Below are 17,384 nucleotides of genomic sequence, written 5' to 3'. Positions count from 1 at the left end.
CAGCTGTCACGTGTGGTCATCTGGGTTGGCAAGACAGATCTGCGCTCCATCAAATGTTTCCGTCCTGCGATCGCTTGATGGCCTGGTCGCTGTTCCAGCAAGCTGCCGCTAGAACTCGACCCTGCCAGGCGAATCGCCAGCCGAGGTGGACCCATCCGTCTGCGCTTTGTTTTATCCAGTGTCTTGCCGGCCTGCAAGCAACTTCGGACTCGAAAGCCACAACCCGAGCCAAGGCTGCTGCTCGCAACCCTCACCAGATCGACCCAAACCGGATTTGCATCTTGGCCATGTTGGCATCTGCAAGATTCAGGAGCGTCCATTGGGCTTGCAGACGCACCATTACTCTCGCTGTGTCGCAGCAGCAACAGCAACTTGGGCCGCCAGGTCGTCCTCAGTCGTTCGCAGCCTCCTCGCCGACGCCTCGTCCAAGCCAGAATCGTGCCCTCTCGCAGCCCGCTTCCAGTGCAGCAATCGAATCGATCGATCTGCGCAGTGCCCGTGGTCCTCCCCCAGCGTACCATGTCATCCAACTTGGCGATCGGCGTCCTGGAGCGCTCGGTCAAGAGCTCTTGGAGCCTGCATTGCGCTTCTCCGAGGACGATTGGGAGTCTATCACTGATCACGAAGCCCGCCAGTGGCTCGAGCTCGATACTGTCTTGGCCAGCGACTTCCAGGACTGGATCCATCTCAGAGGGCCAGCCGCAGTCGCGCTGGATCTGATGGACAGTCTTTCAAGCAACCTGCGCAACCCATTCCCGATCTATACTCGCTATGCACGACTCTATGGAGCATCGGAAGACACGGCAATGATCCGAAGCCTCTTTGACATGTTTCGGGCCGAGCTGCAAAGACTCGGACTCACCCAAGCGGAGCCCGCCGCACAACCCGACGGCACCAGCCAAGATACCCAAGCCCACGACATTGGCCTTTGCTTCGAGGCCTTCATGTATGCATTCACGAAAACCAAATCACCCGGCCAAATGAAGCGCTGCTCCGAGTTGCTGCAGTCCACAGGCCTGTCCATTCCGACGGGCTGTCTCAAGTGGCAAATGGTTGCGTCACTGGAGCGCGGACGATCCCACGAAGCTAATTCAATCTACAACCAGATTGAAGAGCGTGCATCGACCAGCCCGCGAGAAGCCAGCCAGGCTCGCTGGGAGGTTCTGAAACATCACTGGGACTCTCAGACACTGCCTTCCAGCGACATTACGCTTGCCCTGCTCTCCAAGGAAACCCCGGGCACCGTGGGGATACCCGCAGATGTTTTGGCAATGTACCTGCACAACCTCACAAGAACCAACCACTCGAAAGCCCTCCTCATCGCCGTCGACATTCTCAAGTTCCTAAGGAGCAGAAAGGCGCACTTGACGCCGTTCTTTCTCAAGACACTGACGCGGATCTTTCTGCAAAACGGCCAGAGAGCCTCGGCCCTGCAAATTCTCCGAACTATTGCAGCGACGCCGAGTGCCAGGCGCCGAGAGCCTCCTTCGACGCAGCTGGACCCAGGATACTTGATTCTGTGGGCAGCCACCTCGATTCTGAGTAGCTCAGCCAAGGTGGCTGGCGAACTACTCGGTGTGCTCGAAGCAAAAATAGCTGCCGGACCCTCATCGCCCACCAACCAAGGCCTAAGAGGAGGCGCTCGACGACGGAAGCGGCCCAGGAGCCCGCCAAATGATGCGCACTCACAAGCAATCACCGAGCTCAGCCTCTCGCAGCGCACCGATATGCTACGCCTCTACACAGCGATGGGCGATTTCGCCCGTGCAGAAGACATTCTCTTCAGCACCCACGCCGCCATGACCTCGCTCCGAAGCCAACTCAAGACACACGAAAGCCAGTCGACAGCAGTCACACCCACAGAACTCCCAAAGTCACACAATGGGGCCAGTAGCCGGCTCTCGGCCGTAGTCTCTTGCCACAATCTCGACGATCTTCGGATACAAATCCACCGCCACGACGAAGCGCTACAGACGATGCTGGAGCACATGGTTGTCGAGTTGGGCCGCGACCGGCGCATCGAGGATATCCAGGCGTTGCTTCGGTCAGCCAGCACAGAGCCGCTCGAGATCAGGGTGCCAAAGTCAGTGCTCTCGAAGTTACTCCAGCTATTCTGCAGCGATCTGAGCCTCGACGCCGCACTGAGCATTCTGCGACTGCTTCCCAGCGACAGTTGCAACGGTGATAAAGAATCGCTGAACCGGGTGAAGATCCGAGACGTTCTCGAGATCGATTGCGCCCATCTGAAGGGACAGCGATGGACCCGACAAGACTACATGAACATCTACCATGTCTATCACGAACTCTCGCTCCAAAGTACTCGGTCGTCTGGAAAGCCGTCGCTCTACGACAAGCGACTGCAGACACGATTCTACCACCCCCACCAGCCGCATGCGATTCTCATGAGACAGCGGCTTCTGCCGCCGTCCCAGTTCCAGTCGCCCTATCTAGCATACCAAAATAGGCTGCGGCCGTTTGAGCTCGACAGCGTCAAGAGAATATTCAAGCAGTTCCTGAGGGACACGAGCGAGCTTGCCCAGCAAGCCCCAAGTGTCGAGCTCTACGGCGGGGCACTTAGCCTGTATGCAAGATTCATCGACTCCGAAACCAAGACCGAACACAGTCAACTGGCTCCTCAGTCTGGGCCGGAGCATCATCGGGACCCACACATCCGCGACTTGCTATGTCAGGCGTGCGAATGGATCTTCACTGAGATGCAAGTGGAAGGGTTTGAGCCGGGACTGGAGGACATCCAAGCCATGAAATGGATGTACGAGCAGTTGGGAATGGGTGGGAGGCGGGAGTTGATGGAAATCTGGCATGAGAAAGCTCGGTAATAAATGCGACACCCTCCCATCGCTGACGCCCCTCGGCGATGAGAGGATAAGGCTGGCCCAACACTTACTGCGACCAGATGTACGCCACATTCACTAAATCGCTTTCATCACATCGCACTCTCCCCGACAGAGCCAACCCCGTCGAGTTGCGTGAGCCCCACGCGCGAGACTCACTCATCCGCATTGCCGCAGCCCGTCGCGGAACGAGCTGGCTTCATGATTCAGTCAATCTATTGCAATGCATCGATCTCATTTGGCGGCACTGCATCCGGATGGCTCAAGCACTCTGCCTGCGGAGGCACTGGAGCGAGTCTTTGAGCTTGGCATCAGGGGTATTTTTGGCTTCTAGTCTTTCGCCCCTTCTCAAGGAAGGCAGTCACTACCGGACTTGATAGAATGATTTCCGCACGAGACCGTCGTTCGGGATCAGGAGAGTTTCTGAGGTAGGAGGCAACTTCTACTTGGATCCGTGGGGTGCCGAGGTAGATTGGCTGTGGGAAACGAGATGTCAGCTGCAGTCGAGGAGCGATGTGACGTCTGACTTGAACTTACCAGGATGGCGACGGGACGGTATGGAGGCATGGTCCAAAATGCAATCCCGTCGGGAGAAGTTGAGAACCGGCTCCACCAGTCACCGAGGGAAGCGTGCGGGATTTTGACACTGTGTTTGCCGTGGCAGATCCACTCGGATTGCAGGTCCCCACTCTTTACCCATTGGGGCGAGACAGGTGGCGAAGCGACGACGGCGAACCTGGCAAGATCGTCATCGGAGCGGACGAACGTGTTGCCCCGACGGACCCAGCCGATGACTTCACAATTGGACCAAGACTTGATGAGCAAGCCATCCGGCGAGATCGCTACAGAGCTGACATATCCTGAGTGTCCTTCAAGGATGTGCTTCAGCCGACCGGTGTTGATGTCCCACACCTTGACGGTGCAATCACCCGAGCCAGACACAATCGATTGGCCATCGGGTGAGATTGCCACGGAGTTCACATCCCAACTATGTCCTTCAAGTGTGTGCTTTACTTGGCCTGTGCCCAAGTTCCACACCTTGATGGTTGTGTCCCGGGAACCAGAAACAATCCACTTGCCATCGGGCGAGATGGCAACCGAAAACACAGCGCCGGCATGTCCTTTGAGAGTGCGCTTCCATCGACCCGTGGTGGCATCCCACACCTTGACGGTCTCGTCACTTGAGCCAGAGACGATCGATTTGCTGTCCGATGAGATTGTCACCGAGAGCACCAAGTTAGCGTGCCCTTCAAGTGTGTGCTTCAGCTGGCCCGCGATGGCATCCCACACCTTGATGGTCTTGTCCCGGGAGCCGGAGACGATCAGCTTTCCATCGAGTGAGATGGCCACGGAGAGGACCAAGTGGGTATGTCCTTCGCGAGTGCACTTTGCCTGATCCATGGCAACATCCCACACCTTGACAGTCTCGTCACACGCGCCAGAAACAAGCCATTTGCCATCGGCTGATATCGCCACGGAGTTCACAGTGCCTGCGTGTCCCTTGAGAGTGCGCGTCACCTCGCCTGTGGTGGAGTCCCAGATCTTGATTGTGCCATCACCAGAGCCAGAGATGATCGACCCGCCATCGGGCAAAATGTCTACAGAGCTCACACCTTCTGTGTGCCCTTTGAGAGTGTGCTTGACCTGGCCAGTGACGGCATCCCAGACCATGATGGCGTTGTCAAGAGAGCCGGATACGATACGCCTTCCATCGGAAGAGAAGGCCACCGAGAGCACCCAGTCGGTATGCTGATCCAATGTGCGCTTCAATTGGCCTGTCGTGGCGTCCCACACCTTGATGGTCCTGTCCTTAGAACCAGAGACAATCCACTTGCCGTCGGGTGAGATCGAGACCGAGGTCACGCCTCCTGTGTGTCCCACAAGGGTGTACTCCACCTGGTTTGTCGCGACACTCCACGCCTTGATGGTCTTGTCATCCGAGCCCGAGACAATTGACTTCCCATCAGGTGAGATCGCCACTGTGTTCACATTCCTTACATGTCCCTCGAGAGTGCGATTCAGCTGGCCAGTGATAATATCCCACACCTTGATGGTCTTGTCAGCCGCGCCAGAGACGATCCACTTGCCGTCGGGTGAGATCGCCACCGAGGTTACGGGCTTGATGTGCCCTTCAAGGCTACGACTGACTTGACCCGTGGTAACACTACGCACCTTGACAGTTTCATCGTCTGAGGCAGAGGCAATCCACTTGCCATCGGGCGAGATTGCCACAGAATTCACTTGGCTCGAGTGACCAGTCAATGTCATCTCACACGGATCCCAGGTGGGTGCTGGACCAGCCGTGACCAGGAACGAGATCTTGTCCTCGAGCTGGGTGGCATATGTCTTGTAGATCGTTGTCTCCTTCGGTGTGAATGCATATCCCGAGTTGTACACCTGTGGTGCACTCTTGATGATCGGATCGGCAAACTCGCGGATGAATCGATACGTGTCCTTGACCAGTTCCTTCGTGGTGTCGTCGACGATGGTGCTGGGTGCCTTTGTGATCACTCCTCGCAGCACAGCCAGTTGCTCGATGATCGGCTTGACCACATGTGTGAGCGATCCACACTCGAGCCAGAAGAACACATGCGTCTTGACGAACCGAGTGAGCACCGCTGCCACATCGACCATCTCGGTCGACTGCCACACCGGACTCGACTCGGCCACTCCACCCACACACCACACAAAGTGTGTGATCCAGTGGGCGACGCTGTATCGCAGCGACGGTGTGATCTTGGCTGCGACTCTGTCCTCGAGGTCGGCGATATTGTCGTGAAAGTCGAAGATATCGCAGATGTTGACCACTGGGTCGTGCGAGAGGATCTCGCCGAGACATCCCTTAGCAAACACCGTGTGGAACGAGGTCGACACATGCCACAGATGGCCAGTCGATGCGTCGCCGAGGAGATAGTCCGCCACCGACTTGTGGTTGAACTTGACCTCGTTGTTGGTGGACTGGCTGTCTCGGGGACCCAGTCCATTGGCACCAGGATCGAGGACCAGGCTGAGGCTCTTGAGACACTCGCGAACGACGCCGATCTCGAGTCCAAACACATCGACGATGATCTGTGTTGTCAGGATCGACTGGGCCGTGGCGATCGCCGACACCACCGTGACCAGCTCGGCCGGGTGGCTCGACTGCGAGTGGATCTTGGCGAATGTCTTGTGGTACAGCTGACCGACATCGGCGGCGCTGTCGTTGATGTCCTTGATCGTGGCGAGTGTCACTGGGCCGTCCTTGGATGCTGCGTCGACGGTGTTGAGGATCAGGTTGATCCACACGAATGTCTTGGACTGGTCCAGCAGGATGGCGACTGCCTCGGTGCGGTCCGAGTCACTGAGAGTGTCATACACTCGCAGTCGGTGGCGGATGAACACCTCGAGGTCACGGATGTTCTCCTCGCTCGAGGGTTCGATCGTCTTGATCGGGACTCCATCGAATGCTGCCTTGATATCGTCCTCGGGACGGGATGTCAGCAGTAACTTGAGCCACGGATGCTTCGTGTGCAGTCGCTGCAGTCCACTGGCCAGGAACCCGAGGATCTCGTCACGGGGATGACACTCGTCCAGTCCATCCACCATGATCACAATCGCTTCCTGTGGTTCGTAGCCACCCAGAGCCCCTAATGGTCTCTCTATCACAGCCTTGAACAGATCGTTGATGTTCATCTTGTCGAGACTGTCCTTAGAGTGACCAGCATCGAGCAGCTTGCGGCCGATCGGGGCATACCACTTGCACAGACCGTATGCGATGGTGTTCAGCACCACTCGCGGATCGCTCTTGCGGATGTCGTTGTACTTGAGGAACAGCGCCGCCACTAGTTGGTTGCTGGCTGTGAGGATGTTGGCGATCTGGGCAGCAGCGACAGACTTGCCGACACCGGCAACGGCATTGACCCACAGGACAGTGTCGATGGTATCCTGGTAGACCCAGTCGGTCGTTTGGTCGAACAACCACTGACGAGTGCCCTCGACAAACAGCTTCTCGAGTGCTCGCCTGTCCAGGGTCGAGTCAATGGGACAGAGGAGGAGTCGCAGGGCGTGGTTCTCGTTGGCAGTGAGGACAGTCGATCCAGTCGGGAGATAAGTTGGCACGGTGGCAACGAGGCTGGTCTTCTTCCAGGTCTCGCGGATCTCGGGGACGAGTCTGTGGATGTGTGAGTCAGCATCTGGATGGTCTGCATCAATGAACTGATGGATGAGACGGATGCCATCAGCAAGTGCCACACAGACACACTCACTTGGTGACGGCATAGTCGTCGGCAGCAATCAGCGCCTGCAACTTGAGCAACTCCTCGAGAGTCTGGCGCACGGTGAGGGGAGGGCTGATCTGGCCGAGTTTGGAGGGACTGGCTCTGTGGCAGTGGATGGCATTGGGAAAGTCGTTCGTGTTGGGGAACCAGTCCTTGATGTACTTGGTGCCGTTGATAATCTCCTTGGACTTGATGAGGATCGGCAGGATCTGGACGGGCGAGCGGGTGTTCTGGGTCTCCTTCATCTGCTTCAGAGCCAGTTCGATCTGGGACAGGATCATTGGTGAGTAGATGGCGAGTGGATGGTGATGGTGGTGCTGGACTGGATCGACGACACTCACCTCGAGGAATTGATTGTCTGGGCAGGTGCCAGCAGTCTTGGTTCTCTCGAGTCCAGCCTCGGAAAGGAGGAGCACAATGACCTTGGAGTTGGCCAGGCCGTTCATGAAGCCATCCTCCCAGCTCAGTCCGCTCTCGAGACAGCGGACATCCAGGTAGACATGGGAGGGGTGCTGCTCGCCGACACGGCCAACACTGAGAGCCGAGTGGAGATCAATCGCGGTGTATTTCTCTGTTGCGGCACGATAGCTGGATAGATGCAATATCGATGAGATGGATGTGAATGGATGTGAATGGATCATCGGCAACAACAATCGCCACCAACAAACCTGATGAAGATGTCGTGGATTCGGAAGCCGTTGACGCATTTCCATCGTGGGTTCCGGACAGGACGGTTGTATTCTCGCTCGGTGGCAGTATGAGTGAGGGCCGAAACAGGGGTGGCAGTAGCAACTGGAGCAACAAGAGAGGCAGAGGCAGCAGATGGCCAAGGAGGGTTCGAGTCATTCGGCCCAGGCAAACCGCAAATTAGTCGGTGAAGGAAGTCACTGATCGGCAACGACAGCATCACCCACCTTCGCCCATCGTGAGCGCCTTTGTTGTGACAGCAGCAAATCGAATGTCGAACGGGTGAGATGAAGGACAAGCTGTCGGAGGGGCCGAATGGACATGCGGCGATGCCATGTGTGGCTTGGCAGTGTCACCCTCTCTCTCGGCACCTTCTCGGCACCTTCTCGGCTCTCTCTCGGCTCTCTCGCTTTGGTTGATCCGGTTCTCATGGATGTCTTGGCCAGCATCCACGAACATCGTCATCGGGTGTTGAGCAAGAACGAAAGCGATCTCTTCGGTGCCATCCCCCAGCCCCCCGTGGCATCTCCCTCACCTGCGCATCACTCGAGGCAAGATGGCTTCGCCCTTCCACCTCTCCGACGACCCCAACCCCGATCTGCACGAAATGTTCCTGTACTTCAACTCGGCATGTTTCGGCAACGCACTGGACGCAGTCGAGGTTGGCTGGAGCCCCAAAATGACGTAGGTCGAATATGTTGCACCCTCGGGCTTTGACATGGCTGGGAGCATCTCTACGGAGCCTTTTAACTTCTCAGTTGCCCCGACTCCTTGGCAGCCTGTGCGCAGGGATGTGCTCCTACTTTCGAGGTCAGCTCTGCGCTCTTGACCAATCTGTCTGGATGAGCTACGCACGCTGCAACGGACCTGATGACTTTGCCTCCCTGATAATCTCATATTGTCGCTGACTGCTTCGCCATGTGCGTGGCTCTTTAAAGGCGGATACTGTAAGATCCGGTTGAGCGAACCGCTGCTCAAGTTTCGATCCAAATCAGACCGAATCGACACGCTGCTGCACGAAATGATCCATGCCTACCTGTTTGTCACGGAGAACAACGACGATCATGGTACGCAGCGGCAGGGTATCCTTCTATTGACTCGGATAACTTCCTGGCCATTCACGATCGGCCGGAGTCCTCCGTTGCTTTCATTGCCGAACCCTAGCCGTCGCTAGGATGCACACGCCAGACACCGATGTTGCTAACGAAACGTCATCGCTCTCACAAAGATGGACATGGACCGCAGTTCATGAAGCAGGCAAACCGCATCAATGACAGCCAGCTCACCAACATTACTGTGTACCACAGGTAGGACGACAATCTCGCTGTATCGACCGACGAGTGGCTCTTGCCTCTGGGTATCTGTTGCGCCTCTTCGTTGAATATCGCTCCGCCTGCTGCTGCTTTGCAGATTCTGACCCGACTCGCGGGTACTGTCCACCTCCCAATTCATCGCAGCTTTCACGACGAAGTCGATCACTATCGTGTGCATGTTTGGAAATGCAACGGCCCCTGCCAGAACCAACCACCGTACTTTGGAATCGTCCGTCGAGCGATGAACCGACCGCCCCAGCCGGCAGACCGATGGTGGGCGGATCACCAAATGTCCTGCGGAGGCGAGTACAGCAAAATCTCGGGGCCCGAGGATACGAACAAGCCTGCGCGGCCCACATCTCGTCGGAAACCTGCCACCGGAGACCGAATGTCGCTGGTGAAAACGTCAGCATCGCCTTACGCCGACTCCCAGGACGACCCGGGTTGCGGGCTAGCACCAGGAGGCAAGAGGCGCAAAGTCGACGACGCCCGCGAGAGCGACAGTCAGAGCGGAAAAGCGAGCGTGCAGGCCACGCTGGACGACTACTTCAAAGCATCCGCAAAGTAAAACAGTATCCCTCACTTTCGAGGTCGCTGGTCGTCCTATCTGGGTACGATTTGTGTGAGAGGCTCCATCCGCCTCATCGCGGCCGTGGTGGTCATCGTGACGAGCAGGTTCGTGCGATCCAGGGCGAAACACTTCCTCGTTGGGGTCGCGGATGGCTCTGCGACCCACGATTGGAAATCCAGAAGGTGCGTTTTGCCCGGCGGTGTCTCGCCTGGCCGGGATCTGCGCTCTTCTCCCCATCATCTTTGCCAATGGCGACAACCGTCCATATCTCGGCCTCGGCCTCGACCAAGCGCCCGACCGAGCCGCACATCCACTTCTTTGCCGGCGGCATAGCAGGCCTGGTGAGCTGTCTGGTACTCCAGCCGCTGGATGTTGTAAGTGTTCTCGTCTTGCTCGGTCAATCCCGCAGCCTCGAACGAACCAGGGCGGTGGCCCCTCCTGGTCCGCCCACTGTCGTCTCAGGCATATCCTCACCGTCCTTTATCATCCGCCACGCTCGATCGCCGTCAACCGCTATCGCCACCATCGCTCGACCCAATTATTATCGGCTGCCTGAGGTCAAAACCGTGAGTAGCGGTCATCGTTCGCTCACACTCGACTGGATTCATCCCAGCATCGAGATCGATCGCATTGGCTGCCTGTAAAGCGCCCTTGCATCGTGCATGATCCTGACATCCCGACGCTGTCCTGGCCGGCTCTGTGCACAGAGGCTGCAGCAAGAGCGCCAGCCCCACCCCTCCGCATCATCGGTTTCGGGATCGACGACATCAACGCTCCACCGTCCGTGGTTCTCGTTGAACCGGCTATATTCCGTTGCCATCTTCTCGAAAGCCAGACAGATAGTGGTTCAAGAGTCTGTGTGGACCCTATGGAGAGGAACGCTGGCGACCATGCTCCGGGCGGCTCCAGGCAGCGCCATTTATATGACCTCGCTGACCGAGGTCCGCAAGCTATTGAAGCACGGATTTCAGGAAGATCGATTGATGGGCATCACCATGAACGACGGTACCATCAACATGGTTTCTGGTGCCTTGACTAGGGTAGTATGTGAATTACTTTTCCTTGATGTCTGCAGCCGTCAGGGGGGGGGCGTTTGCGCTGAACAAATCTGACCTCCACGAACGTTGCTCGGTCTGTGTCTTTGCTAATGGCCATCCAGTCCATCGGGTTGGTGATGATGCCGGTCTCGGTCGTCAAGTCGAGATACGAGGTCAGTCGTGTGCTTGTCAAATGCTGGAAGTTGGTTGCTGGAGTCGATTCTGGCGAGTTTTGATTTCAAGCGAGCTTTGATTTCAACACCCCTGCCTTTCTGCGAACCAGAGCGATCTCTACAATTACAAGAGCCTATGGGAGGCATTCACTTCAATTCGCAAGACGGAAGGCATCCGCGGGCTCTTCAACGGCTTCACGGCGACAGCCCTACGCGATGCACCCTATGCTGGCCTCTATCTCCTCTTTTATGAAAACAGCAAGGCGATGTTGAAAGGTGGGTAGTGACCCATCGATTGCATCGGATTCGTTGGATGGCTCCGGGCTTGCTCAGTTCATTCGAAGCCCGATATCGCTGATCCGTCCAAGACGCACAGGGGGGGGGCACTGGAATGTGCTGTCCGCCTCTTGATCCACGCTTCTGCCTGTGCACTCAGGGACTGTTGGCTCACCATGACGCATGCTTGACTGGATGCACATCCGCTAGCTGCTCGCTTGCCGTTCCTGCAAGAGTCGGTTTCGATCAACTTTACGTCTGCGACGTCAAGTAGCATCGTCGCCACGCTTCTCACCCAGCCGTTCGATGTCATCAAAACGCGGATGCAGATCAAGCCGCATCTGTACAAATCCACGACCCAAAGCATCGCACTCATCATGAAGGTTAGTATCGATGGGAACACTGATTGTATCGGTCTCACCGAGAATGATCGGCTGAATAGACGCAACCAAGAGCGTTTGCGGGTTTGGCGAGAAGTCGATAACAAGCAGGCGCCGGCTCACTCCCCCACGCTGCCCTTCGATAGGAGGAAGGGCTACTTGGACTTTTCTCAGGCCTGAGTCCGCGACTCGTGCGAAAGGCTTGCAGCGCTGCAATCACATGGACCCTGTACGAAGAACTTGTCAAGATTGGTCGCAAGTTGTATACGTAGCGTCCGCCGGATCCCCGCATTCACATCGACGTATGCAACCCAGCATGTCGATCTGTTGGCATTATCCGCATCTCAAAGCGCTCCTGCTGGACAGCCCACTGGTGTGCGGTAGACTAGGCGATTATACAAATAAGCTTATCGCAAGCCACCGCTCCCCCGCATGTGATTCGCACACCGAGCTTTATTCCGTTGTCGAGGAAAATGGTCGTTTCCCTCCGAATTCCATGTATCCGCAGTCTGTCCGGCGCACCCAACACCGCTATGCATGGCTCCTGATTTCAGCAGATAGACGGATTGTCTCGCTCTGTCTGTCAGAAGTTGCATTTTGGGTCGCTCATGTGTGCAATGTGAGCAAGCCATGCGATTGTTTCCCGTCCTGGTTGGCAATCACTCTGTGTGGTGCATTCGCTCGACCACCTGGACAGCTCCATGGTTTCTCGATATCAAGATGCTCGGCCTTCTCGAGTCGCTTGAATCGCCGTCTCCTGGGTGGTGCCTTTTGCTTGCGGGGAGCCATCGGAGTGAGACAGTGTCCCCGATTCAGATCCAGAAACGCATCACTGAATGATCATACCCAGCGCGCGATGTGTTGAGTGATATCAGTCACCAACGGCCAAAACCTGCTTTTTATTGGATTGGCTGTAAGAGAGTAGCCGTGCCGGTCGGGTCTCCAACCTAAGTGATGGCATCAACGCACGGCCGTCGCTGTGAGAGCTGCTCGAAGGCGATGCTTCCAAAGTCCACAAAGGCTCATTCGTCGTCGACTCCGTACTTGCGCTTCAGATTTTCCAGATCCTCCTCCTGCAATAACCGAAAAGGGTGTGCGATATTCCAGCAGCAGTCCAGCAGCAGTCCAGCAGCAGTCCAGCAGCAGTCCAGCAGCAGTCCAGCAGCAGTCCAGCGAGAGTGCAGTTGGCACCGCAATTATATACAAGCCCGACCAGGCGAATGAAAAGTCGACGAAAGAATTGTTAGCGGACCGAGCAGGCATCGCCCTAGCAGAAATCCAATGCTCTCTGCAGGAGCACCGCATCGATCGAGGCATCGACACTGACCCGCTTGTCGAGATCCTTCTTTTTTGTCGCCTTGTTGGGTTGGTAGTAGAGGACGATCAGGTATCTGTTCATGATGTTGAATCCACTCAGGTGATCGCAAGCGGCCTTGGCATCAAAGATGTCCTCGTATACTGGTCGTGCGCAGATGGTAAGTAGGAGGTCCAGCAGTGGTGCTGTAGCTGCCGAATGCCATGGCGAGCAAGCATCTGGCATGACAGGATCGGATCCTCCACTCCTGTCGCGCTTACCGACAAAGGCCGTGCCCTTGGTATCTGGAGCATTTCCTACCCGAATTTGTCGGATAGGGCCATATCTGAAGAGGCGGTATGAGAGCGGATCAGCCCGATATCGGTTCGTCCATGGATGCAAGCATCGTTGCCAAGACGCACACCGATTGGCTGGGCCAGATCGGTACAACTAGATCCAGAGGACGTGAGCTTTGAGACACCCGGTGGGCTTAACTCACTTTCCAAAGAGATCGTACATCTCCTCGGCCGTGATTTTGAAAGGCAGATTCCGGATAAAGAGAACCCGGTTGACTTCGGGGGGGAGACGGACTGCAAAGCATATGCCGTCGTCACATCGTTAGAAATGACCCATGCTGCCGAGCTTGATGGTGAGGACGACATACCATTTGTCCGGGACTTTGCTGCCATAGCCATCTTGGCGGGTGTTTCTGGGTGATCTGTCGCCGATGTGATTTGCAAACAGCGCTGTGGCGTCTGGCGCTTGGTGCTGCTGCTGTTGCTGGTGTTGCGGTGTGGATTCGGGAGGACTGCGGCCTCGGTGCTGGTCGTGACGATGCTGGTCGTGACGATGCCAACAACAGAGACTGATCTGGGCTCGGCATGGGCGAGAGGCGGCGGCTGGACGGATGTCTTCTCGGTCATGTGGAGGTCACTTGGCACTGCGCCACCAGAGTCCAGCGCCAGGCATCACGTGTGCCGCTGTTGTTCTCTCGCAAATGTCTCCAAACCGAACCGACCAGAGCGACTCTGCCCAAAACCGAGCTGCACAAGATGGATTTTGTGAAAGGTGGGCGAGGCAGCGCAGGCCGCAGCCGAATGCGCATACAGTTGTGGAAGCGGTCGCTGCCATCGTTTGTTAGGTGGTCTGCTAAACTCGACTCGCTCTTTTTCGATATCAACCATCCATCTCCAGCGCAAGCTGAGCGGGAGCGGATTGCCGAGGATATCCTGACCGAGAAGCAGCTGGTATGTGGCCAATGATCAACAAGCATCTACCGTTGGAGGATCCTCAAACCTTGGACCGACGCTCCCTGTCCGCGAAAGAGCAGGGCCATGCCGATCACAGTCTTTCTGGCCGAGACTCAATGTCAAAGACGAGCTTCTAAAGCAGTATATGGCCCCTATTGGTCTCCGGCATGTCCCACACATAGATACTGGATCTCGACCGGAGGCGGAACTCAAATAGAGAAGCCCTTGGATGCTTTCGCAAGAAGCAGTTTGAGCCAGGTGGAGTGAGGATGCTGTTTAGCTGGCAGCTGAGCGATGCTTTCGAGTGTCCAAACGCATCTACAGCTGCAGTCGGCGAGCGAGGACACCATCAATCTGTCTCTGATACACATCAGCATATCGATCGGACCGATTCCCGTGCGAGCGGCCCATTTACTTGACTCATCTTGCGTCTCCGCATAGACCAGCGAGTGTGGTATAATATGGGAGGCATCTTCATGAAGATGGAGCAAGACACAGCCAAAGGACTCATCGCCAAAGGTACGTTGATCTCGGTAGCTGCTTGGTCCTCGTGAGCATCCTATCGGGCTCGTCGTCCTGTCTGCAGCATTTACAATGATCATTGATCAATGCAGACGGCGAGACGCTGACCAAGGAAATCGAGTCGCTGCGGGACAGTATCAAATCGCACACGGCAGATCTGGAACAGCTGGAGCGAGGCTCAACCAAGAGGATCAAAGGGTTTGATCTGAAGGGCATGCAGGCCAAAGATCTCTACGGCATCATCGACCACTCGTGAAATGGCTCTTTTTCATGCAACCGGGGGAGGAGCAGCATCCAAGCACGAATCCTGGATCCCTTCGCTTTGGCTCAAGCTCCAGTTGCATTTTTTGGGCTGTTTCGGATATGTCCGTGCAACAAGTACATGCCATGTTGTTTGCAATCATATATCGACATTATTCATTCAATCATCTCAGGAAGACATGTACGCCACATAGCTGTTCAGGACTAACGGAACATTGTCATAGCTACAGGCGGCACAGTGCCCTGTAAACACCGTCATTCAAGAGCTCTGTCCGGAATTCCCAAAGTTGCGACCGTGCATCTTTGGAACAAGGCAGTAGCCGGAAACTACGATGGATAAAAGCGGATGGGATAGCCTCGGCTGGCCCCTGAGCATAGCGAGTCGGAGAGGTCGGGGCTTTTGGGTCACAGAGCAGAGTCCATGCTCTGCACCAAGCGTGCGCATTGGCCGAAATGAGACACGAGCAGGTCGTTGAACCAAGCAGGCCGCTCCGAAGGCAGGGCATGGCCGCCGCCCTCGTAAACGTGCATCGTACACGAGAGCTGCTTAGAAAGATAGGTCGAGTTTGACGGTCGGACGAGCTGGTACCACACCAAGTGTTGCGATGGGCGATATGAGATTAGTGGGAGGTGACCGGCAGCCTGGATTGCTCACGATAGAATCGACCATGGGCGCTGCTGCACCAATGGTGAACGGGCTGCACGATGGTGAACTGGCTGCACGATACAGCAAGATGGTATTTGGGCTACCACCCGAACACTTCCGACCACCAAGAGCCTCGAGACTGCGCTCCGATGCAAACCCAGATCCGTCCGTACCTGGTCCCATGTCCCGGTGACGATCTGGATGCGCCCTTTCATGGCGTCGCCGATCTGCTTCAGGCGCGTCGAGCTGACATGGTGGGTCATGACAGCAGAAAGCTGTGCCAAGGCGCCAATTGGATTCTGGGGAGGATAGGCTTCTGCCTTCCGGCGGCTCGTCTCGAACATGTACTCGAACATGTTCTTGTATTCAGGCGAACTGTGTGCTGGCGGAGGTGCCTCGAGCACCGACTGCGGAAAGATCAGCCGAAGGACTCGCTGTAACCTCTCTCCTCTGTCCTTGATGACAAGCAGGCGCGGAATTTCGATCATGGCAGTGACCTGAATCAAGAAGGCAGGCGAGTGGCGGTTTAGATACATTGTCGGCGGTGGGCAGCTCGACAGCTGGGCTGGCGTTTACCGGAGGTATCGTCAATCCCGCAGTGGTGGAGACGAGCGTGAGAGATGTGAACATCTCAGGGGAAAAGTGCGCCAGCTCCAAGGAAATCTGGAATAGTCGCATCGAATGTGAATCAATTGTCCATGATGAGTATCCGAGTCACGAGCGGTATTGTTGCGTCGACTGGGTTTACCATGCCACCTGAGCGGGAGCAAATATAGTCTGGATTAGGACACCACCCAAGCTGAAAGCGAGACATGTGCTGACCGTTGAGTACGCACCCATGGAAATTCCAACCAAATGGATGTCACTCTTCCATCCGAGCCAAATCAGAAGCTCGTAGACATCCTTGGCCATATCCGAGGTCCTGCAAATGCATAGATGACTGCTCAGGAAACAATTCCCAACAAAGTCGCCCATCAACAGGCGGCATCAGCAGACAGAGCGAACTGCAAGAGCCTTGGTTCGTACGTATAGCGGCAAGACGGCGTTGACGATCTTCCAACTCCGCGGTTATCGAAGACACAGCATTGATAGTCGGGGTGAGAGTCGAAGAACCTCGACTGAAGGGGGGCGATTGTGGCATGCAAGGTCAGAAGACCAACGCAACACTGCAGTCGATCGCGGGCTTGATTCGGCAGCCGCAATTCAAGTCCCCGCTGGCCGATGGTATTCCGTGGCCCTCGTGGCGAGCACCGTCCTTCTCATCATCGCCGCGCACCGAGCCTCTCCCACCTGGTTGTCCTGGGCCAGCAATATATGGTGCCAGATGCAATGGAGGGTTAGATACGATCGACGCGGACTGTTGGCGCTCTCTGTCAAGGCGAAGAGCACTGGGAGTCCATGGTTTTGCAAACGTCTGGCAAGCGGCGTCCTTGGCTTACCCAAGAATCGCACGTCATATTGAGGCCTGGTGGCCAGGGTGATGTTGGATCATCATCGAACGAGTGCAGTTGTCAGCATATCAGAGGCGGCGTGTGCTGCGTTAATCGACAGACCAGCTCAGCACCCATCCTATACGAAGTGGCGGCAACGAAAAAGAGATTTGTTCCTACCCATTCTGCAGGGAGGGGGAGGTACAGAGTCGTCAGTGGGAACGAGTTGAGAAGCGGGAATGGGGACGATTGCAGAGCATGGGCGGGCCCAGCAGAAACGAGCGGTCTCGGCTGGTGGCAGCATATGAAGATTGAAAGAGCAGAGACTAGCGTGCCCCCCCCCGGCAACAGGCTCACCGAGCGATGCCAGACACTGCGGATCCCACATATGCATATCGAAAGGTTGCGAAACTAACGAAGAAATAATGTCGCGGGG

At 56.2% G+C, this 17,384-nt stretch overlaps 6 protein-coding genes across 6 annotated transcripts; 4 read left to right on the top strand and 2 right to left on the bottom strand.

The window, feature by feature from the left end:
- The first annotated feature begins 72 nt into the window (after positions 1–72).
- Positions 73–3,042, top strand: BJ171DRAFT_252125 (uncharacterized protein). The gene has a single exon (XM_053106701.1). The coding sequence runs from the start codon at positions 78–80 to the stop codon at positions 2,835–2,837; it is 2,760 nt and encodes a 919-aa protein (XP_052962549.1). The 5' UTR covers positions 73–77; the 3' UTR covers positions 2,838–3,042.
- Positions 3,043–8,252: 5,210 nt separating this feature from the next.
- Positions 8,253–9,823, top strand: BJ171DRAFT_525197 (SprT-like family-domain-containing protein). The gene is made up of 5 exons (XM_053112647.1): positions 8,253–8,479; positions 8,574–8,605; positions 8,734–8,862; positions 9,024–9,102; positions 9,253–9,823. The coding sequence occupies exons 1-5, from the start codon at positions 8,352–8,354 to the stop codon at positions 9,674–9,676; spliced, it is 792 nt and encodes a 263-aa protein (XP_052962548.1). The 5' UTR covers positions 8,253–8,351; the 3' UTR covers positions 9,677–9,823.
- BJ171DRAFT_525190 (mitochondrial carrier domain-containing protein) lies at positions 9,824–12,275 on the top strand. Its single transcript, XM_053112646.1, has 7 exons — positions 9,824–10,053; positions 10,237–10,245; positions 10,387–10,719; positions 10,839–10,889; positions 11,000–11,165; positions 11,376–11,548; positions 11,692–12,275. Exons 1-7 carry the CDS (start codon positions 9,928–9,930, stop codon positions 11,815–11,817), a joined length of 984 nt encoding a protein of 327 aa, XP_052962547.1. The 5' UTR covers positions 9,824–9,927; the 3' UTR covers positions 11,818–12,275.
- A 131-nt stretch (positions 12,276–12,406) lies between these two features.
- On the bottom strand, positions 12,407–13,698 carry BJ171DRAFT_525188 (uncharacterized protein). Its single transcript, XM_053112645.1, has 5 exons — positions 13,504–13,698; positions 13,339–13,429; positions 13,121–13,185; positions 12,873–13,003; positions 12,407–12,618 (listed from the first exon to the last, which is right to left on the bottom strand). The coding sequence occupies exons 1-5, from the start codon at positions 13,532–13,534 to the stop codon at positions 12,568–12,570; spliced, it is 369 nt and encodes a 122-aa protein (XP_052962546.1). The 5' UTR covers positions 13,535–13,698; the 3' UTR covers positions 12,407–12,567.
- Positions 13,699–13,862: 164 nt separating this feature from the next.
- On the top strand, positions 13,863–14,982 carry BJ171DRAFT_251931 (uncharacterized protein). The gene is made up of 5 exons (XM_053106699.1): positions 13,863–13,907; positions 14,034–14,086; positions 14,272–14,347; positions 14,531–14,608; positions 14,704–14,982. Exons 1-5 carry the CDS (start codon positions 13,892–13,894, stop codon positions 14,865–14,867), a joined length of 387 nt encoding a protein of 128 aa, XP_052962545.1. The 5' UTR covers positions 13,863–13,891; the 3' UTR covers positions 14,868–14,982.
- Positions 14,983–15,199: 217 nt separating this feature from the next.
- Positions 15,200–17,050, bottom strand: BJ171DRAFT_251987 (Alpha/Beta hydrolase protein). The gene is made up of 8 exons (XM_053106700.1): positions 16,958–17,050; positions 16,809–16,817; positions 16,545–16,636; positions 16,355–16,440; positions 16,267–16,274; positions 16,095–16,181; positions 15,692–16,015; positions 15,200–15,454 (listed from the first exon to the last, which is right to left on the bottom strand). Exons 1-8 carry the CDS (start codon positions 16,973–16,975, stop codon positions 15,278–15,280), a joined length of 801 nt encoding a protein of 266 aa, XP_052962544.1. The 5' UTR covers positions 16,976–17,050; the 3' UTR covers positions 15,200–15,277.
- Between the last annotated feature and the right edge of the window lie 334 nt (positions 17,051–17,384).

This window comes from Polychytrium aggregatum (assembly GCF_025602895.1).
Source record: "Polychytrium aggregatum strain JEL109 chromosome Unknown BJ171scaffold_57, whole genome shotgun sequence".
NCBI classification, from domain to species: domain Eukaryota; kingdom Fungi; phylum Chytridiomycota; class Chytridiomycetes; order Polychytriales; genus Polychytrium; species Polychytrium aggregatum.
This window is presented reverse-complemented; position numbering and strand designations above follow the sequence as displayed.